Here is a 20,413-nt window from a genome sequence, read left to right as displayed (position 1 = left end):
ACCTATTCAAATAGGGGGAAAGTAATCCCACACCAAAACAACAGCATCCTATCCAGTCTTTGCTGGGCTCCCCATGAGCATGGATAGCCTGGGAACTGGGATTCATCCCACTTAACTGTTGATGGTCATGGGAGAGAGAAAGACACGTCGAGGTGTGAATGATCTGTATTAAACCCCCAGTGACAGTCAGAGGAGCCCAGCTGACCAGCACACCTACTGCTGTATCCAATTATAGACTTATTTTGGTTTTTCTTCTTCCTTTGCCTTCCAGCTCAGGCCGCAGGATGACAGACGGTGACACGAATCTCCCAACCATCGAGAGAAAGCTGGGACTGCAGATATGGGGCATAGAGGTACGACAAGAGGCAGTGATGGCACGTGTCCTCCTGCATGTCTGGGGGAGGGGGGTGTTTCATGTTTCAGGGGAGAGGTATTCTTGAAGTAATCTGTGTGGGAAAAGAGGGTCTTACAGATAAGATACAGTGGGAAATAGAAGACCCAGTGTCTCCCTGTGAAACTTTCCACATGTTATTGTTTTGGTTTCCTGCCCTGTAAGATGAGGATGATAATATTGACTAAGGAAACAGGAATGTGGTGGGATTGAAACTCTTCCTCCAGCACCAGAGGCTTTTCTCACTTCTTTTGGGAACCAATGCAAGGCTGCTTTAGCACACCAGAAATTTCCTGTTTCACCAAGAAGATGGGTTATCCGTAGGTAACCTTAGTCTATACCAGCAGCTGCCACGGGGAAGACACATATTTTTGTGACAAAGGCATTCCTTGGTGCCTCTTTGTACTTCATTCTTGGCTTCCCTACTCTGGGTCACTGTAAGGAGAAATCCTGCAACCTCTGAGTTCACTTTCTGCTTGTGGAGGTGTTTGAGTTTGGATGGGATCTGGGCTGTGCTCAGTTCTGCCTTTTTCTGTTCCAATTCACCAAGAACACTGGGACCATTAACGTGTAGTGAGAGTGGGTATAGACTGAGGTGCAAATCCACTCAGGGGAGCAGTGGGAAGGGGATCCAACACGCATCTCCAAGTAGGACTCAGCAAGTCCCAGCAGTGTTCCAAATATCACAACCTTTGCCTTTCCATTTCTCTCCAAAGTACTGCACTAAGCTTCTTTCCAGAGGATCTGTAATTAGAGCCACGTGGGTTCACAAGGGTCAAGCTGGTATGCTGGGAAACAAGTCAGGACACCAGAAGAATGCATGTCTCTAATTTCAGGGAACCACAGAGCCAGTTCCAGCCCAGGAGCTGAGCATGGACTGGGGGGTGGCACATCCAGGCACCTGCGCTGGGCAGGCATGGCTGGTTAATTATGCACTTGAGGCAGAGGAAGTGTGCAATTAGGGTCTGGAGGGGTGAGGGGCACATCAGTGTCCTCAACTCTGCCTTTCCTCAGCACTGCTGGTTGCTCTGAACCCGTGTCAAAGTGGTTATCCTAACAAAGTGATGAAAGTTATCTCTGAAGTCATGGCACTGGGTAAAAACTATACCCAAAACTAAACCTGGAATGAGATGTGCTCAGTCCCCTGGGAAATTCCCTACAAATGCAGGCTCTGGAGCACTTCAGCCTGACCTTCAGGTCTAGATCTACAGGATTGCAGAAAGGCAAGGAGACTAAAACATGCTTGTCGTTCTGTCCAAGCAGCATTATCATTTGCCTCTTCTCACCCTTCAGTATTTTGGGGATTTCCTCCAGAGGTGGCTTTTCCCAGGTCACAAGCCCATCCCTCATTCATCCTTCTCCAAACCCTGAGTGTTTTGGGCACCCTGGTTGTCCTGTTTAACACACACCAACTTCTGGCTCTTCAGTTCCAACACTGACTCCAAACACTGATTTCCTTACAGAACATGAAGATGGTTCCTGTCCCTGAAAAGGCTTATGGGACCTTTTTTGAAGGAGACTGTTACATCATTCTGCATGTAAGTACGACCAGCAAACACTGATCTCTGTCAGGCAGCTGGTCCAACCCTTTTTGTTTAGCTCTGACTTGGTTCCTAGGTACCCTCTCTGATGGCAAAAGCACTGTGGGTTAAAGTGGTTGTGCATCTCTGTTCACCATCTAATCATGGATATGAACTGAACGTGGCTGTTGCAACAACACTGTCTGTTTAGTAAACCAGAAGTCGGGGGAGGGGGGGAGAGGGGGGGAACCATTAACTCAGCAGTTCATTAAAAGTGTTTATCTTCTAATCAACTGAGTCACACCCAGGCATGGCAGGACGGCCAGAGCATTCCTGGCAAGCTGAATCAAGGCCCACATTTGCATGATTTATGGGAGTCTTTCTGGGGATGTGAGAGGTGGCCAGCTGGAGGGTCTCATTTTCAGCAGGTGATGTGGGATATGAAGATGCTCCATGTCGTGTGTCACGTAAGCAGCAGAGAGGCTCTGCAGCCCTTCTCATGTCACCATTCAGACACGTCATCAGTCCTGCCCAAATTTGGTCCAGAGCTGCTTGCAACCAGCTGAACCCAGGTTAGGCAGCAGCATGAGGGACTTCTGAGAACCAGCCCTTCTCTGTGGGCTGTGCAAACTGCCTTGTGTTCCCAGAGTTCAGTGGGAGGATGATGTGTTACACCCACCTCCTAGAATTCCTTCCAAATCTCTTCATCTGCATAGAGCAATCCAGGTCCCATTGTATCAAAAAAACATCCTTACGGGGTAAACCAGAAGCAATTACCACTTCCTGGCTCTGGGTGTCCCTCCTGCAAACGTCCCTGTCAGTGAAGAGACAGCAATGCCTCCACTATCCCACAATAACCAAGTGCACATCCACCCTATGCCAGGCTGGGATGGCACCACAGGATGAGTCTCCTGCACAGATTCACCAGGCACATGCCTTTATAATGCCTTTTGAGTGCTAAATCGATTTGGTTGCAGCCACCCAAAGACATGCTTAGAGCAGAATAGGGGTGTCCTTGCAAGGAGCTGACAGTGTAAACGTGGATTTTGATGCTCACAGGCTCAGCTTCTGTTGCAACAGCTTCCCCAGGTGGAAGAGCCCTTTATTAGCCCAATATCCTCCTTTGCCCCTGAAGACAGGAAGGTAAAAATACTCCTCTTTGAATTCTGCTTCTTCACTGGAGTCTCTCCAAGTAAGGATTGTCCGCGGGACAATGGGACTTTGATCGTCTTCAAAAGCAATGTATTAAATGGAGCGATTTTTCCACAAATTAATTATCTGTGCCTGAGGAGCTGAACTGTATTTTATTTAAGTTCCTCTGCTGTGTTTCGCTGTGTGCACAAAGCAAATAAACAGAACTCAGTGTCAAATCCAGCTTACAAAACGAGCTTTTATTGCTTTTCCCAGGCGTCCACGACGGGGTTTAACACAGTAGGCGCTGAAAAATAACTGGCACAGCTCATGTAACACTAAGCACACCTGTTCCTCAGCCTGCTTGCCTCCTTCTTCTAGGCTGTTGGGTTTTTCTGTAATCAGATGAATCTCAGCATGCACACAACCAGCTCAGCTTCATTTGGAGTTATGGCTGTTTTGCAAGTCAGCAGGAATTCCGATGCAGTTTGCGTTACTACGTCGTGTGATGAGAGAAAGACAACAGGAGAGAAGGGGTAGTATCTCCAGGCAAATAAATAGCAGTGTGCATTGCATTTCAAAAGGTGATCCATGAGAAGAATCTGCTCCAAGTTTTAATATCAAACTCCACGAAAGTAGGACAGGCTGAAAGCATTAATTTTTGTAATTGCACAGGTCCTCAGTTTTCCTTGATAAAGAGCTATGAAAGAATATCAAACAGAAACAATATGGGCATAAATTCCATAAATGCTCTCCCAATTAAGGAGAGCTCCAGGACGAGCTCCCAGGGAGTACCTGAGGCTCCATCCTCTCTCCCCTTGCCCAGGAGAAGGACACAAGTGGGAAAGAGCTCTGTGGTCACCCTGGCCAGTGATACTATTTGAAACACAAATGTGTGGACTGTGAGTTCATCCTGACTTGTCTTTCTCACCTCTCCCAGAGCAAAAGAACCTCTCGTGGCACCGCTGTGGATTTGCATTACTGGATTGGGAAGGACTCCTCCCAGGATGAGCAGGGGGCTGCAGCCCTGTACGTCACCCAGCTGGACAACGCGCTCGGGGGGAACCCTGTGCAGCACCGGGAGGTCCAGGGACACGAGTCTGAGACCTTCCAGAGCTATTTCCGCAACGGCATCATGTGAGTAGCCCAAAATACTCTCTGCAACGAGGCGGATCTTGGCTTTTCTACATCTCAGAGACATCAGCATTTCACAAAACCTGCAAAACTGCGGGTCGGCACTGAAGCTGGTTCCAATTCAGAACAAAAGTTTCCCATTTTCAAAGAGTCGTTTGTAACACTTCAGTATGGAATCATCTCTCTACTGGTCATTTTCCCAGATCTTTGCAGTAATTGCATCTTAACCTCCCTCTTGTTCACCCTAGGGTCTTCCTTCCTCTCCTCCTCACACTCTGGATTAAAGTGCCCATTCAGGGCACTTCAGAATAATATCCACCTTGAAGTGAAGTGCTGATTTGGCTCGTACTGGGAGTAATGTTCCTGTAGTGGAAGGGAAGTTTGAACTTCTGTCATCTAAAAGAATCCAGTCTCGTGGTCTTTGCTCACGCTGGGGTTGTTGGAAGAACTCCAGTAGCTCTCCTCCAGAAGGGTCTTCATTGGCAATAAACAGGATAAGGGCGTTGGTTTTAAACAGCTGAAAAAAATTCAGACGAAACCCCATCCTGAGTCAATACCTGCCATCCCAGCCTGGCTTTTGATACCTCTGTTTTGTGCATTTCTACAACCTCTCGTGAGTTTCCTCAGAACTTTTCTGAGACAGAAAAGTGCTTTTACCCTCATCTTGAAGATGAGTAAGGAACAAGGAAGGACTGAAATTCAGGCCTTCATAAACGGTCTATTTGGAAACCTGTCTGCCTCTGAAATCATTATAATTTGGGCTTCATCTTGGTCTGAACCACATCCCTATGGTCAACCAGGAAGTCTGAGGCAGAATGAGAAATCAAAGCAAACTCTTTCCACATCTTGACAGGTGGACTGATCACCAGAGCATCCTTCTGTGGATATCTTAAACTGGGCCGGACAAGTCTGAAGTGCTGTGAATCACTCACATGGCTGACCACATTTGCCAGTCTCTCCCAGGCTGTGATAAAATACATGTATTACTCACATGGCAAAAACTATAAACAGCAATTGTCTCTTTTTCTCCCATAAATGGCAGTGACATGTTAATTATTAGCGTAGTATGAACAATGGATCTGTTTTCTGAAAGGGTCCAGGATATGTGGAAGTGGGTTAGACTTGCCCAAAACCCCTTATAAAGGCTCTGGGACTTCCTTGGGGAATTGTGTCCTGTCAGGATGTGAAAGTTGCACAGAAGGGAGGGGGTGGCATCATGCAGTGATGTGACACAGTGCTAACAGTGGCTGTTGCAAGGTGTGTGTTCAAAGGTGGAAGAACGAATTTGGGAGATAAAATCTTAGAGGAAGGCAGACCCCTGCACCTGTTCATAATTTTGTTCTGCTTTATGGCAACAGTTTCCTATCTAAGCTACTTTTAATAGAATGACTACTTTGAGGGAAACCAAATTTTAGCAAAACGTTTTTTTCTGCAAAGTCTAAACTTCATGTGTTGATCCAATGTTTATGGAATATTTCAATTCTGAGATGTCACTGAGGTGGTGAATGGGATTTTCAGTTTGGTTGTGTTATGCTACCATTGCCAGCCCTCACCTGCCTGTTGATCTTCTCCCAGGATGTTTACTGGTTGGAATCAATGATCTTCAAAGCCTTGTCCAACCTAAAAAAATTCTGTGATTCTATAATTCTATGCAGAGCAGCAGCACGAGACCCATAAGAGCCAGACCCATAAGGCAGATGGGCACTGTGAGAAGTCATGGTCTGACCACACAGCATTTCACATTCCATTTTTAGGACTTTGGGGTTATTTTGGCTCTAGATTTCTTAGTTGTCACTAAAAGTTTGGGATTGTTCTCAGAGGACAGAGGGGAAGGTATTTTCTAACCAGCTCTAACTCTTTATTCTCTGCTACAAAACAGCTACAAGAAGGGAGGAGTGGCTTCAGGATTTAAACATGTGGAGACCAACATGTACAACATCAAGCGCCTTCTCCATGTCAAGGGGAAGAAGCATGTGTCAGCCACAGAGGTAAGAAAGAGACCCTTCTTTTCTTATGGATCATTTCTCCTTGCCTCTTCTCCTACACCCATTTTCAGCCAGGTTTTCCTGCTGGATATCTCATCTCTGCTCCAGGACTTCCACCTCAGGGTAGTTTTCAAGACCTCACTCGGGGGTTTGGTATTCCATGAGAGAAGCCATTGGGCTCAGCCAGTTGCTGAGTGCCAGAAGGACGAGCCTGTCATTGCAAACCTGTTCTTACATCCCAGGGACAGGTTTGCAATGGCTGTGACTTGTCACCTGCAGCTCTTGTCGCTTCTCAGTTTGCCAGATGGTTTCATTTCCTCGTGACAGGTAGCGCTTTCCTGGGACAGTTTCAATAAGGGCGACGTTTTCTTGCTGGACCTTGGGAAAGTGCTGATTCAGTGGAATGGACCCAGCTGCAGCATTGCTGAGAAATCCAGGGTGAGTACAGGCCAAAGCCACTTAGTTTACTGGTGGTATTTTTTGATGCCAGAGGGGAAAAAAATAAAGAAAAAATGCTCAGTGTTTGCGCAGTGAAAATCTTCCTAAAAGCAGCAACATTGAGATGATTGGATATTAGGAAGAAATTTTTTACAGAGGGAGTGATCAGACATTGGAATGGGCTGCCCAGGGAGGTGGTAGATTCACCATCCCTGGAGGTTCTTAAGATGGGACTGGATGTGGCATCAGTGCCATGGGCTGGGAACCACAGCGGGGTTGGATCAAGGGTTGGACTTGATGATCTCAGAGGTTTTTTCCAACCCGGTTGATTCTATGATACTATGAACAGAGAAACTAATGATAAAACTACTTCCTCTTCTGCTCATTTTAGAGGCCCATGGAAGTTCTTTCTTCTGATTCAGACCCCAGCTTGGTTTCACGGCCAGCTGTGGGCCCATCATTACCTCTGGCCCCAGAAAGTCATCCACCTCCCTCTGGGGAGGTCTATTTGCATCCCTCTGTGCCCTATAGTTTGCATTATATAGGATTTGAAAGTCAGAAACACCAGCAGGTTTAGCTGCAGTAACTACCCCCGGGGTAGATTAATTTTAATTTTTTGTGTACAGCATCACAGGGAATTCCGGCTTGGTCAGTGTGAGACAAGTAGGAATACACAACCCAGGTGCTGATAGGTCAGATCCATAGCTCTTGAGGCACTTTGCAAAGGGATCATTATCCTTATTTTACTGATAGAGGAACCAAGACACGGAGATGTAACACAGCAAGATACATCAGTGGGCCATCAGCAAAGCTGGTGGCCAAAACTCGTAGCTTGTCATTATAACATGTAAAGGCGGGTGGGTGTGCTCTGCACGTGGTGTCCCCTGATGAGCTAAGAGAGGGGGAAGCTTCGCAGGGAATGTGGTTTTTCAGGGCACAATGGCTAAAGGAGAAGATCCTGTGGATAATGTGGAAGAGATAAAGCAGTGCTGTACAGAGGAGGGGGAGCAGGGAGAGGGGTGGCCGCTGGGTTCATCTCAGGCCCCAAGCAGGTGATTTCCTACGCCTGATAAACAGGGGCACCTCTCAAAGCCGTTGCAGTTAAGAGTCGTGGGGGGGGAAAAATAATTTAATGGAAAATGGAGATTTCAGCCTAATTAGTCGCTTGACATTTCACGCTGCTTTTTTTCACATGAGACATCCGCGTTTTTTCAAGCACTTGGAGCATTTAAATGTAAAATGTCACCGCAGGGCACCCGGGGTCCTGCAGCTCTGCAGCATCCTGCCTCATTGTCCTCAGCATGTGTGTGCATCTCCCTCCCAGACCATCCCACCAGACCACTGGACCTCCTGGTGCACAGTCACACACACAGGCAGTGCCTGCTGTGGCTCCCACGCGCCCGTGCCCAGCGGGAGCAGCATCTAGCGACTGTAATAAGCGATATCTGCCTACGAGTTAGTTAATAATCAGACACTACAGACACATCTGCTTTTTCAATAGCTGAATTTGGAGGGCACTGGGAGCTGCAGAGAGCTGTGGGGATGTGGCTTGGGCTCAAGTCATTGCTCCAGGTCTGGGGCAATGAGTTTGTTGTCCGTGTCAGGACTTATCCCTCTGATCCGCGCACAGGGCCTGGCGCTGGCTCGCAGCATCAGGGACAGTGAGAGGGGCGGCCGTGCTCAGATTGGCATCATTGACAACGAGAAGGACTCTCCAGACCTGATGCAGATCATGAGGATGGTGCTGGGAGAGAGGCGTGGGGAGCTCCGAGATGCCATCCCGGACACGAAGGCGGACGAGCTGCAGAAAGCGAACGTCCGGCTCTACCAGTAAGTCCAGGGATGTGTCCCAAACCCCTTCCTTCCTCACAGTCAGCGCTGTGAAGGCTGAATCTGCTGGGTGACTGTGTCTTTCAGTGTCTATGAGAAGGACAACGACCTGGTGGTACAGGAGATCGCCACCCGGCCCCTGACACAGGATCTGCTCCAGCACGAGGTGAGAGAAAGCCAGAGGCCTTCACAGTGGGAAAAGGGTGCTGTGGCTTGCTTTGCTTTCAGCTGAGCACCTGTTTCGATGGGATACCCTGTTTCCTTCCATCATCAGGACAGCTCAGCCCTACTACAGTGTCAGCAGCCAGAGATAGGTGGTGTGTTGGAGCTGTTCCAACCGGAGATGGCAAATTGAGGCTCTCAGCCAAGGATTATGTTGGCTTGGCAATCAGAGTGAAGGAGAGCTGCATACCAGGAGTAAATTCCAGATGGAATTAAAGCTTCTTAATACCTGATGTTCAGGGATAGCCTTCCCTGTGCTGAACCCAGAGCAAATAAATAACTCTGCTTACAAAACCAGGGAGATAATGTTTTCCTGCTGTAGCAAGTGGCTGGTCTCGGTCATCCACCCTGGAAGGAGATTCCTTATAGATCCTCTGTGCAAAGGCTTTCAGAGGACAGAGACTTTCCTTCTGACTAAAATTTCTCAGAGAATTGCTGACCCTTAATTCTCTGCAGTGCAAACCAGCCTATTCCAAAACATGGTGCTGCAAGGTTCCCCCTCCCTCATTCACCGTGGTTAAATCTTGTTAAACCTTGTTAAATCTCAGTCCCCCTTTGAAAACATATGGACCATTCGTTTTCCTTTTCAAAGTTCAGTCTGAAAAACGAGAAGCCTTTGGTCACACAGTGTGTTTGGAGCACAGGCTCTCTGCAGATGGGCTGCTCAGCAGACATCTCACCCCCTTTGGGTTTGGGATTCTACTGCATTCACAGCAGTGCAACAGTTTTAGTTCCAGATCAGGGACACAAAATAGTCATGGAGAAGAGGTTTACTGGACTTTTCCTGCTCCTTTAGTAGCAGATTTGGCATAAATGAGCACCACCAGCAGCAGTGCTGAAGCACAGCAGGTTGAGGGTGATATTTCAGCATGCACTTCTCCTGCTCACTTTTAGAGCTGGTGTTTCTGTTGGTTTGAGAACATCACCTATGAGGCAGTAATAGCCAGTTTGGAGCAATGCTTAAAAAAAAAAAAAAAAATCCATATTTTAACTCATTACAATTAGAAGTCATCTGGGTCAGGTGTGCTTGCAAAGTCAGTGTACCTGTGAACCCCTGCCCTGTGGGGTTGGTGGTAGTTGTGGTCCATTTATGAACCACAATAAATCCATCCTCTGTTACCTTTGCTAATGGCTGCACCAGGGTTAGAGCTCTGCAAGGCAGGGAAATGAGCTAGATCTCCATCTCCCCCAAATCTTCAAGAAGGATCCAGCCTGAGCAGGCTACAAATGGTGACCTTTGCCTGCACAGAGCTTTTCACGTCTGTTTTTTTTTTCCTGTTTCCTGGTTTTTTCCGTTTCACCTCAGGACTGCTACATTTTAGACCAAGGTGGTTTCAAAATTTACGTCTGGAGAGGAAAAGCCTCCAGCCCAGAAGAGAAAAAAGCAGCCTTCACCCGAGCTGTGGTGAGTTGTAATACGGTGCAAACAATGTCGTGGGAGGTTAATATGTGCTGATCTGGATCTGACCACTAATTACAATTAAGTGTAGGTCTTGGGGAGCTGGCCTGTATAATAACAGAGACAGAATCTGAATGTCTAAGGGAGGCATGATGACGCAAACACAAAATTGTTAGTCATCAAATTGTGCTAGGACTAAGACCCGACACTAAAACTAGGAAGAAATTGGTTAAAGAAGAAAAAGGTATAAAAGAAAATAATTTGCTACATGGTAAACAGTGAACTTCTGGAATTTGTTGGTTCAAGAGTTAGAGGAGTCAGAGAATATCAGCAGGGTTGAGATGGGATTAGACAAATTCATAGTCAAAAGGTGCATGGACAGACATCAAATGGGTTCTTGTATCCTCTCTAAGATCCATGGCCCAATGTTGTGGATGCTGGGGAGAGAGGAGGGGTCACAGTGAGGACATGAGCCACTAAGCTCATGTTTGCTCACTGAACAGCATCTCCTAGAGCTGCTGTCCCAGGCAGCACAGAACACTGCTGTGACCCCAAAAGGCATCTCTTGTGTTCCCACCAGTGGGGCTGGGCCCAGGTTCTGTGTGTGAATTTGAAGGTGATATGGGGCTCTTTACTGGGCAGAGCGAGATCTGCTATTAACAGCTGTTAATTCAGATTGGTCAGCCTGAGGCAGGACCGGGGCTCATGGCAAGGTAGAACACACTAGCCTAGTGCCCTGGCTCATTCAGATGAGCTGCCATGTGGTTGTTTTCTGGCAGATCATGCTTCAACTCTTCCTCTCAGGAAAAAATAGCCTTGAGGGAGCCTGAGCAAGTAAGACATTTGGTATTTTTTTAACAAGATGGAAGTTGAAGTGAAGGCTACAGAGAAACTTAGCTTTTAATTATCTGTTTACACAAGGGAAGACCATAAATGGCTTCATCTTCAGTGAGATCTAACCAGGAGATACTGAACTTCATGGTTCCACATTCAGTAAGGTCCTACCTGGAGAGCTTCAATGCAGATTGCACCTATCACCTCAGAGAAGAAAAACTTTAAAAAAATCTTTGCCTTAATACTTGTTTCACTGTCCTCTGTGCTCCTTACAAGAGCTTAACTCAGGCCCTTTTTTAGTAGGCAATGAACTCTGCAAACTCTGGCCCTGAGCTACACATGTAGAACAAAAGATATCTCTTTCTTTCAGTGTGGCAGGTGGGAGGGTTGGGAGGACCATCTGCTCTGCTTTTCCCCGGGGGTAGTGTGTGGCTGCAGTATTTACAGCAGAAGATGAATGCTCAGAAAGCCACAGTCAGGCTCCTCTCCCCAACCACTGCTGTCAGCACTGAGCCTCGGGTCATCCTGGAGCCTGCTGAGATATAAACACAAGAGCAGTTCCCAAAACTGAACAAGGGTTTTGGCACTGTGGCAGAACACAGGTCATTTTCTTCCTTCCCTTGTATCTTCTTGTGTCGAACACCTCTGTTGAAGCAGCCTTTTAACTCAACAGCAGCACTGCTGCAAAGACATAGTGTGGGTTTAGGGGGAAAAGAAAGTTAAGAAAAAAAGATTTTTGAGTGTTTAGTCCCTTCAGAACACAGCTCTGAGGTGCTGAGCTGCTTCCATCCCTTCTCTCCCTTGGCATGCATGCTCTCTGTCATGTACCAGTCTTCCTAGTTTGGAGGGGGACAAAAAGTTTGGAGAAAAGGAAAGGACTGAACTAGGCTCTTGGATCATGGGGTACACCCCATCACTGCTCCTTCCCACATCCATCACCAGAAGCCATCTATGGAAACAGAGGAGGAGGCTTTCCATTTGACCCATTGAGTGAGATTTTCTTCAAGTCTAAGGTGCCATGTAGAGATTAATTTTAGGATGTGATCCAAGTGGTCAGGCTGTAGGGGTAGGGTTCAGTGCCCTAAAGACAGAAATAAACACGGATACTACAGTGAGAGCTCACAGTCACCTCTGTTTGTAAGTCTGAATGCAGGTTTTGGGGTGAACCCTGCCCTTGGTCAAACCACTGTGTTCAGTGAGGGACATTCCCTCTTTGGGCTGGTTCAGGTGCACATCCCTCTCCTCATGTCTGTGAAAGGCTCACTGTGTCCCCCACTGATGACCTTTCTCAACCCCACCAGGGTTTTATCCAAGCCAAAGGCTACCCTTCATCCACCAACGTGGAAGTGATCAACGACGGGGCAGAGTCAGCCATGTTCAAACAGCTCTTCCAGAGGTGGACGGAAAAGAACCAAACACAGGGGCTGGGAAAAGTCTACACTACTGGAAAAATTGGTGAGCACACTGGTCCTGCATTTGTCTTTCCTACCCTGAGGGAACATCATTCACACCAAGTGTCTCCTGCCTTCAGTATCTTGAAAATCTGGCGCACGTTCTTCTCGTGCCTCGTGCCTTCCGTCTTCTGCAGTAGAGGCAAAGGATTCATCGACTGACATTCAGAACTGCTGAGAATCCTTATGTGAACCAACCTGCCACTTATTCCAAATGGAAATGCTGGCAGACGGTCACTCCCCTCTGAAAAATCGTGTGCAAAATTTCCCACTTGCAGGACTTCCCCGTTTTCGTTGTGAAGGGCTAATGCTGACCCCAGTGAGGAATTGCTGAACAACATTCTGATTTCATTTACACTGGCGTCTATCCAAGACTCTCCTGACGTCAGTGGATTGATGCTGTATTTACACCAGGTGTAAACAGTGTATTTATCACGCTGCTGAAGTGAATATTACAATGCATTAACCCCAGAGAGCAAACAATACCAAAGAGAAGGAACTTGTTGATGACTGATGGGAAGATGACAGAGAGGCTGAACGTCTCCATCAATAACAGCCTGAGAGCCACAAATCTCTCTCCCTTGCAAGTTCTCTCTTTTCTCTCCACCTCTGTTTTTCTCTGTGCTGTCCATAAATACTCTCTCTCTTTATTATGAGCTGGAGAAATGTAGGCATTTTATTTCTGGAACCAACATTTTGAAAGGAGGAAAATATAGATTTGGAGAACAATTTTCCATTTTCGAGTCAGGAGACAACTAATATTTTTAGCAACCAGTCATCACTGGAACACACTATATGGCCAGTTCCATCCTGTAACAGGCCAGCACTAAAGTGTGTGAGCTCTTGCATATTCAAAAATCAGCACTGGTTTATATCAATGGCTTCTTGTGGCCCTGGACCATTTTTCTCTTGCATGTATAACAGCTGTGTGTGAGGGTGATGTGAAGGGTTTATCTGTTACTGTGCATTCACTGGGTTCTTGTTTGTGTTCTGCTGGTGCACACAGCCAAGGTGGAGCAGGTGAAGTTTGACACCACTCAGCTCCACGCCAGGCCAGAGCTGGCTGCTGAGCAGAGGATGGTCGATGATGCCTCCGGGGAGATCGAGGTGAGAGAGCTGCTTTTTTTGGACAGAGGGTGCAATGATCAGTGTGTTATCAAGAATCACTTGGCCTAGAAAAGGGGAAACGAAGGAGAGACCTCATGGCAGTCTACAGCTTCCTCACAAGGGGAAGGGGAAGGGCAGGCACTGATCTCTTCTCTCTGGTGACCAGTGGCAGGACCTGAGTGAATGGCCTGAAGCTTCAGGGGTCTGTTAGCAACAGGGCTGTGCTCTGTCTCCACCTTGACTCTGCTGCTGCTCACCAAGATGTTTCTTTCACCAGGTGTGGAGGATTGAGGACTTGCAGATGCAGCCAGTGAATCCCAAGACATACGGGCAGTTCTATGGGGGCGATTGCTACCTGGTCCTGTACACCTACCTGAGATCAGGCAGGCCCCACTATGTCCTCTACATGTGGCAGGTAGGTCAAACCAGAGCAGAAGGGACTGTCCTGTGTCTGCTGTAGAAGCCTAAAGCTGAAGGAAGGAAACAGCTGCACAGAAAAATCCCAACCCAAGCATCCAGAAGAATTGAGATACCCTTTGCTTATCAGTTGTCCATTTCAAATATCCCAAGCTGTGCTTTGTAGGCAGCATGGACACTGATCCCACGCTGGCATCGGGCTGAGAGCCAGCAAGGTCAGAGTGAAGCATTGTGGGGCTTACAATGCTGAGGTCAAACTCTGTAGTCCAACTGTCCCTTAAAGCCTCAGTTCCTGGAGTTTTGTATATATGAACATCTCTGCTTTCATTTTTTAAGTATTATTTCCCTCCCCTGGCATGCAGAAAGAAACTTGAAAAATGGGGTGCTAAAGTCTGCAAAGCCAGAATGCAGGGGAAATTTAAATAACCTGGAAGTTTTAACTCTGACATTCCAACACTTGGAACCGGCAAGATGTTCTGTTGTGTGACCTCTAATCCCACGTGTCACCTCTCTGCTCCCCAGGGCCGCCACGCCTCCGTGGATGAAATCACTGCCTGTGCCCTCAATGCCATCGAGCTGGACAAGAAATACGGGGACGAGGCCGTGCAGGTGCGGGTGACGATGGGCAAGGAGCCCAGACACTTCCTGGCCATCTTCAAGGGCAGGCTGGTCATCTACGAGGTAACGTGGCCCTGTGAGCGTGGGCAAGGGAAGCACCAGTGATGGCTTTGGCAGCTGCAGTGGAAATGATCCAGAAAAAAAATGGGCTGATACTCAGGAAAGGAGCTTGCCAGGTGTGCAGAGGCTGGCAGATGGAATGGTGGAACATTCCTAGTACTTCCCGAGTGGTGTGAGCACCGTTTGTGTAAACACAGTCCTGGACTGACCCAGACTCCACTGTCCACCCCTGAGCTCCAGCACTGATGTGTGTTGTTCTTTCCAACTCCATCCCAAAATAATCTGCAGAGTTAGAATAAGGCAATCATCATGTGACTTACGGATAGTGCCATCCAGAGGGGGTCCTCCAAAATATCCTACAGTCATGATTTGACAATTCAAATTGTGCCTCCCTGAATTATATCGCCTTAACTACTAACCCACTTCACTTGCTGCTGTGGCTGCTGTCATCTGTGGTGGAGACACTGCAAATGTCTGTGGAGGAGGAGGATTATCTCAGCTCCCAGTGCCAGTCCCACCATGCAGCTTCCATGGTGGGTGCTGAGCTAAGCTGAGCACAGGTAGAAATCAGAGTCCGGCTGCCTCACCCACTTTGCATGGGAAATGCTTTACAGACATTAAGATCTACTCAACACTGAGTTTTAGCATCTTGATGGGAGCTGATCAAGCCTCTGTAATGGGAGAGAAATGTGGAAGTTTTGCCACGTGGGTTTCATTCTGACCCGGTATCAAGAAGGTGTTTGGATTTCCTCACCTGCTCAGTGCATGGTCCATCACTGCAGCAGTGGGGAAGGGCTGTGAGCACAAAAGCCTTCATCAAATCAGTGGCACCCTGGATCTGTGTGCCATCCTCCCTTCCCAGTGCCATCCTTCCCTCTGTTCCCCTGCAGGGCGGCACCAGCCGGGCTCAGAAAAGCGCCCCCGAGCCAGCGATCCGCCTCTTCCAGGTGAGGGGCACGGATGAGGTGAACACAAAGGCCACAGAGGTGCCAGCCAGAGCCTCCTCCCTCAACTCCAACGATGTCTTCCTGCTGACCACCAGCCAAGTCTGCTACCTGTGGTGTGGGAAGGTGAGGCTGCAGGATGGGGAGATGGCTGAAGGAAGTCCGAATATGTGGGGCTTGAATCTCCTCCCTCCACTGAGTTGTGGAGGTGAACACTTGGGCAGGTGGCCAGGGATTGGGGAAATGGCCTCAAGTTGTGTCAGGGAAGGTTTAGATTAGATATCATGAGAAACTTCTTCACAAAAGGGGTTGACAGGGAAGTGGTGGAGTTCCCATCCCTGGAAGTATTCAAAAAAATATAGGGATGTGGCATGTAAGGACATGATTTAGTGGTGAACACAGTGGTTTTGGGTTGATGGTTGAACTTGATGATGTTGGAGGTCTTTTCCAACCTTAGTGATTCTGTGATTCTATGAGAAGGGTGCACCCAGGAGGTCCAGAGGCTCCATCTGTGGAGGATCAGCAGTAACACAGCCTTCTCTACAAAAACAACCTATGTTGCAGTTCACCTCACCTCATTTTAGATGTTCATACAGCTTTCAGATGAATAAATCACCCCAGATTTTCCAACTGTAAGAAATAAGCCGGGATGTTCATTTATCCTCTTTCAGTCACATGTTTCAGGATGAGATGCTGGATCAAACTGAAGCAGAAGGGTTGCCCAGAGAAGCTGTGGCTGCCCCATCCCTGGAAGTGTTCAAGGCCAGGTTGGATGGGGATATGAGCAGCCTGGTCTAGTGAAAGGTGTCCCTGCCTGTGGCAGGGGATAGGAACAAGATAATCTTTAAGGTACTTTCCAACACAAACTATTCGGGCATTTGCATCATGAATGTCCCTTCAGAGGACTAGAAATGGATTCTGAGTGACCAGCTCAGAAGCTTTCAAGCAGGTCTAAAACTCTCCAGAGGACCAAGCCAGCTTTTCCCCCACAGGTAAGTTTTTCCAGTCTGACCCTAATCCCACCTCAATCTTACGTTCTGCACACAGGGATGCAGCGGAGACGAGCGGGAGATGGCAAAGATGGTAGCTGACATCGTTTCCAGACGGGACAAGCATACCATTTTGGAAGGGCAAGAGCCAGCAGAGTTCTGGGAAGCTCTGGGAGGAAAAGCACCTTATGCCAGTGAAAAGAGGTAACAGTGACCTGCTTGTTCCTCTGGGCCTGGCCAGGGAACATTAGGCAAGGGATCAAAACTTGGCAGGAAAGTGAATACTTTGATACTGTGTCCTCACTGAAGGGAGCACAAGGTCAGAATATCACCAAAAACTTGGTCAGAAACCACACTGAGATGACTCTTCTCTAGATTTTGGGTCAGGCTTTCTGTGTAGTAGGAGCTATAGATCCAAACCCTGCAGACAAGAGTGTGCTGCATCCTCCTTTCCCCACAGTAAACCCACCCCATATCTCATCATAAGGGCTACAGGAACAATGTTCTCCATTTCCAGCCATCATTAGCTTTATGGGCAGCCCAAGAAGGTTCATGAGACTAAAACCTGCCTCTGAACAACCTGGATTTCTCCAGCCTTCTGGGCAGGTGATGGGTTCCTTTGCAACCAGGTGATCTGATGTGGGTTTCACCTGACATCGGGTTCCTCTCCACAACGAGGGAAGGGCTCTGCTTTTGCCTGCTTTGGGTGGAGAAACAGTTACCTTTAAAAATCATTAAATTGGTCCAAGAATCCCCTTGAGACCTGACTTTCAGGACCTCAGATGACTGTTGCCAATGTTCCACCCCTTCCTGCAAGGCCATGGCAAGTAGTGCCAAGGCCCTGCAGGAGGCCACGAGGGAAAAAAAACTTCCATCTCTCTTGCTTTTTCTTCCCCTGCCACGCATGAGGAAGGTTCCAAGAGCAGGTCACGCACTACCAGCCTCGCCTCTTCGAGTGCTCCAACCAGACAGGCCGGTTCATCATGACGGAGGTGGTGGGCTTCTGCCAGGAGGACCTGGATGAGGATGATGTCATGCTGCTGGACACATGGGAAGAGGTCAGCACAGGTGGTCGGTCCCCCTCCCCTTCTCCCCAGATGTATTTCCAAACAGCTGATGGCTTTAATTGGTTTGAATCCACCCCTCAGTGTGAAGCCAAGGGCGATGCGCCTCCTGTCCCATCTCCAAACCCTTCGTGGTGCTTGGATGCACTCCCAGTCCTTCTCACCCAGGGACAGCAGAGGTGAGGGAGGCAGCATTGCCAGACCTCTTTCAGAAAGGTGAAAACTGAGTCACCTGGTCCATGCCTTCCTCCAAGGTCAGAAAAGCTGGACCTTCTCCGGTCTTTTCCAGCTTGTACAAGGAGGTGGCATCCAAAAACACTCCCCCTCACTTCCCAGCGCCAGTGGTGATGACTTGCTTTAGGCTATGGAAAACTGTCTCCAGGAGTTTGCTTTCTGAGGTGGATCTGTGCAAGCTCCTTCTCTCCTTGCAGATTTTCCTTTGGGTGGGCAAAGCCTCCAACGAATACGAGAGGAACGAGGCCATTGCCTCGGCTAAGGAGTATCTCAAGACCCATCCAGCAGGGAGAGACTTGGCAACCCCGATAATCCTGGTGAAGCAGGGCTGTGAACCCCTCAACTTCACAGGGTGGTTCAACGCTTGGGACCCCTACAAGTGGAGCGTAAGTGGCTGGAAAAGCCCTGTGGTGCACCTGCACATGGGCTCAGCAGTGCTTAAAGGGCATTCTTCTCAGTGAATGTGTGATACAGGGACTGAAACCTCACTAGGACATGTCCTGAGCTTCATAAAATCATGGGAAGGCTGGGGTTGGAAAGGACCTTAAAGCTCCTCTAGTCCCAAGCCCCCCACCATGGGCAAGAGTTCATGGTGCCTGAGCGGCTTCACCCGCCCCTTCACCAGCAAGAAGTACCTGTTTGGTGAAACTGGGGCTTTTTCAAATATAGGTGCTTGAATTCACAATATTCACATTTTTATTTTAAAAAAAGATTGTGTTCCAAATTGTGTTTGTGATTTCGGCCAAAAAGGGGTCAGGGCTGTGAGTATTAAAATTAAATTCAGACTGAAGACAGAAGGCCCTCCCCCCCATCATAAAGAAAATTGGGCAAAAAGTGTTCATTTTTCAAAATGCAGCCACAGAGTAAAATTTATGACCCAGCTTTAAGGGCAAACTGTGGTGAAATGAAAGATGTGAGCAGACAGGTCTCATGTTCAGGTTCGTGGAATGCCCATCAGAGCCCAGGAGCTCCTGAGCAAGGTCACCCTTGGTCCCCACACACCAGCCTTCCTCTCAAACCCCAATGTACAAACACCAGCTCTTTGCTACACAGAAATGGCAACCTGCCCCTGGAGATGCCTGGGAATAAAATAAAAAAAAAGTCCTTTCTCTCCTCTTTCAAACACATGGGCTTCAAATAATTTTAGGAGCATAATTTGGAGCAGGGATTTGCTCATGTGGCCTGTGCCTAAAGCCCCACCAGGACCCTGGTTGGTGAGAGAAAGCAGTGATGCACTGGGACTGCGTGGAGGCCCCCCAGGACTTCCCACTGCAGGAAAACTCTTACAGAGATACTTTATTTCCTGCATCTGGGTTTGCATCTTCTTTCTTAGTGGTACTAGAGAGCTCGTCTTGGCAGCTGGATCTGCACAGATAAGACAGCAACTCCCAGAGCAGTGACCCTTAAAACAATGTTGATGCTTAGAACAAAGGTCAGAACTTGTGGGTTTGGTCTGTTGGTTTTTTGGTTTTGTTTTTTTGGTGTGGTTTTTTTTTTTTTTTTGCTGAGGAACTGCTGAAAAACAAGGATACAGCTCATAAAATATGTGCCTCTAAAAATATCCCCTGTAGGCAGCTTCAGCAACTACAGACAAGTCATCCAAACTGTTGACATCCCAGAAACATCTGGTGTGTGTTCGTTGCTCAGTTCTGGGTCTAAATCTGTTTTCTCTGCAGTCCACGTGTTTATGTTGTTTGTTCTTGTTGGGAAACTTTGTTGGATGATTCTGTTAAGAACTGACATCTCCTGGCTGCTTAGGAAAACACAGTCATGAGCTTTGCCAATATATCCAGTATATTCCTTTTATTTCTTTTTTTTTTTTTTTTTTGTAAATAACAGGTAGTTTGTAATACATGGCACCTAATTATAAAAAGTCAGATATTGAGGCTTTGAAAAATCTGTTGATTTAGATAAATGATTCAAGGAGAGGGAGAAAAGGAATAATATTTGATCCCTAATTTTCATGCGTCGCAAGATTCATTTAAAATGTAACAGATTTAAATCCAGCAGTAAATATGATTTCTCTTCATTTGCACTCTGCTCTCTAAATCCATTTAAACTTCTTGTTTTCACCTGGTATTGTACAGCTGCAAAGGCTAAAGTCCAGTTGTTTCTTTGTTTTCAAGGGAAAGCTCAGGTTCTGACCCAGTCTCCTGATTGCAGGGGCTGAGGTTTGCAGGGGGCACCGGCTGCCACCTCAGTGAGCACCTCTGGACTTCAAAAAATTCTTCATCTCCTGACCCCTTTAGAGACCAGGAGGGTGGGCTAAAGGCAGCCCAAGCTTCTTACAACTCTCCTTCCTTTTAGGATGGCAAGTCCTATGAGGAGATGAAGAACAGCCTGGGAGATGTGTCGGCTCTATCCGAGATCAAAGTGGTGAGTTGTGTTGGGGGACACCTGGGTTTGGGCACCACCCTGTCCCCCAGCCTGTTCTCATGAAGGAGAGAACATCGGGATCAGAGCAGGGGATGGGGACCTCAGGCTGTCGGGGTCAGGGATGTGCAGCTCTGTGGGAAGCAGATGGAGATGTGATAAATAAACCAGAAACACACCCAGGCCTCCTGGGCCTTTTCCAGTCCTGTCCAGAGGCATCTGTGAGCAGAACATTGCCCAGCTGCTTTAATGCAGAACAAATACAAGTGTGT

The 20,413-nt window shown here is 47.8% G+C and overlaps 1 protein-coding gene across 2 annotated transcripts in view; it reads left to right on the top strand.

Annotated features, from left to right (window-relative positions):
* VILL (villin like) overlaps positions 1-20,413 on the top strand; it is a 36,764-nt gene that overhangs the window by 11,815 nt on the left and 4,536 nt on the right. For both annotated transcript variants that reach the window (XM_050320776.1, XM_050320768.1), the window contains exons 2-18: positions 272-353; positions 1,855-1,929; positions 3,983-4,179; positions 6,056-6,164; positions 6,489-6,599; positions 8,230-8,429; positions 8,517-8,595; positions 9,958-10,056; positions 12,186-12,339; positions 13,342-13,442; positions 13,720-13,857; positions 14,382-14,540; positions 15,428-15,607; positions 16,529-16,674; positions 17,384-17,528; positions 17,966-18,154; positions 20,076-20,144. In XM_050320776.1, the coding sequence (XP_050176733.1) occupies positions 285-353; positions 1,855-1,929; positions 3,983-4,179; positions 6,056-6,164; positions 6,489-6,599; positions 8,230-8,429; positions 8,517-8,595; positions 9,958-10,056; positions 12,186-12,339; positions 13,342-13,442; positions 13,720-13,857; positions 14,382-14,540; positions 15,428-15,607; positions 16,529-16,674; positions 17,384-17,528; positions 17,966-18,154; positions 20,076-20,144 (2,220 nt within the window). In that variant the 5' untranslated portion in view covers positions 272-284. The remainder of the gene's footprint in view (positions 1-271; positions 354-1,854; positions 1,930-3,982; positions 4,180-6,055; positions 6,165-6,488; positions 6,600-8,229; positions 8,430-8,516; positions 8,596-9,957; positions 10,057-12,185; positions 12,340-13,341; positions 13,443-13,719; positions 13,858-14,381; positions 14,541-15,427; positions 15,608-16,528; positions 16,675-17,383; positions 17,529-17,965; positions 18,155-20,075; positions 20,145-20,413) is intronic.

The sequence above is a fragment of the Myiozetetes cayanensis genome, unplaced genomic scaffold, assembly GCF_022539395.1.
Source record: "Myiozetetes cayanensis isolate MyiCay16 unplaced genomic scaffold, myiCay2020 scf1, whole genome shotgun sequence".
NCBI lineage: Eukaryota > Metazoa > Chordata > Aves > Passeriformes > Tyrannidae > Myiozetetes > Myiozetetes cayanensis.
The sequence above is the reverse complement of the archived record's forward strand: the minus strand, read 5'-3'. Positions and strand labels throughout refer to the sequence as shown.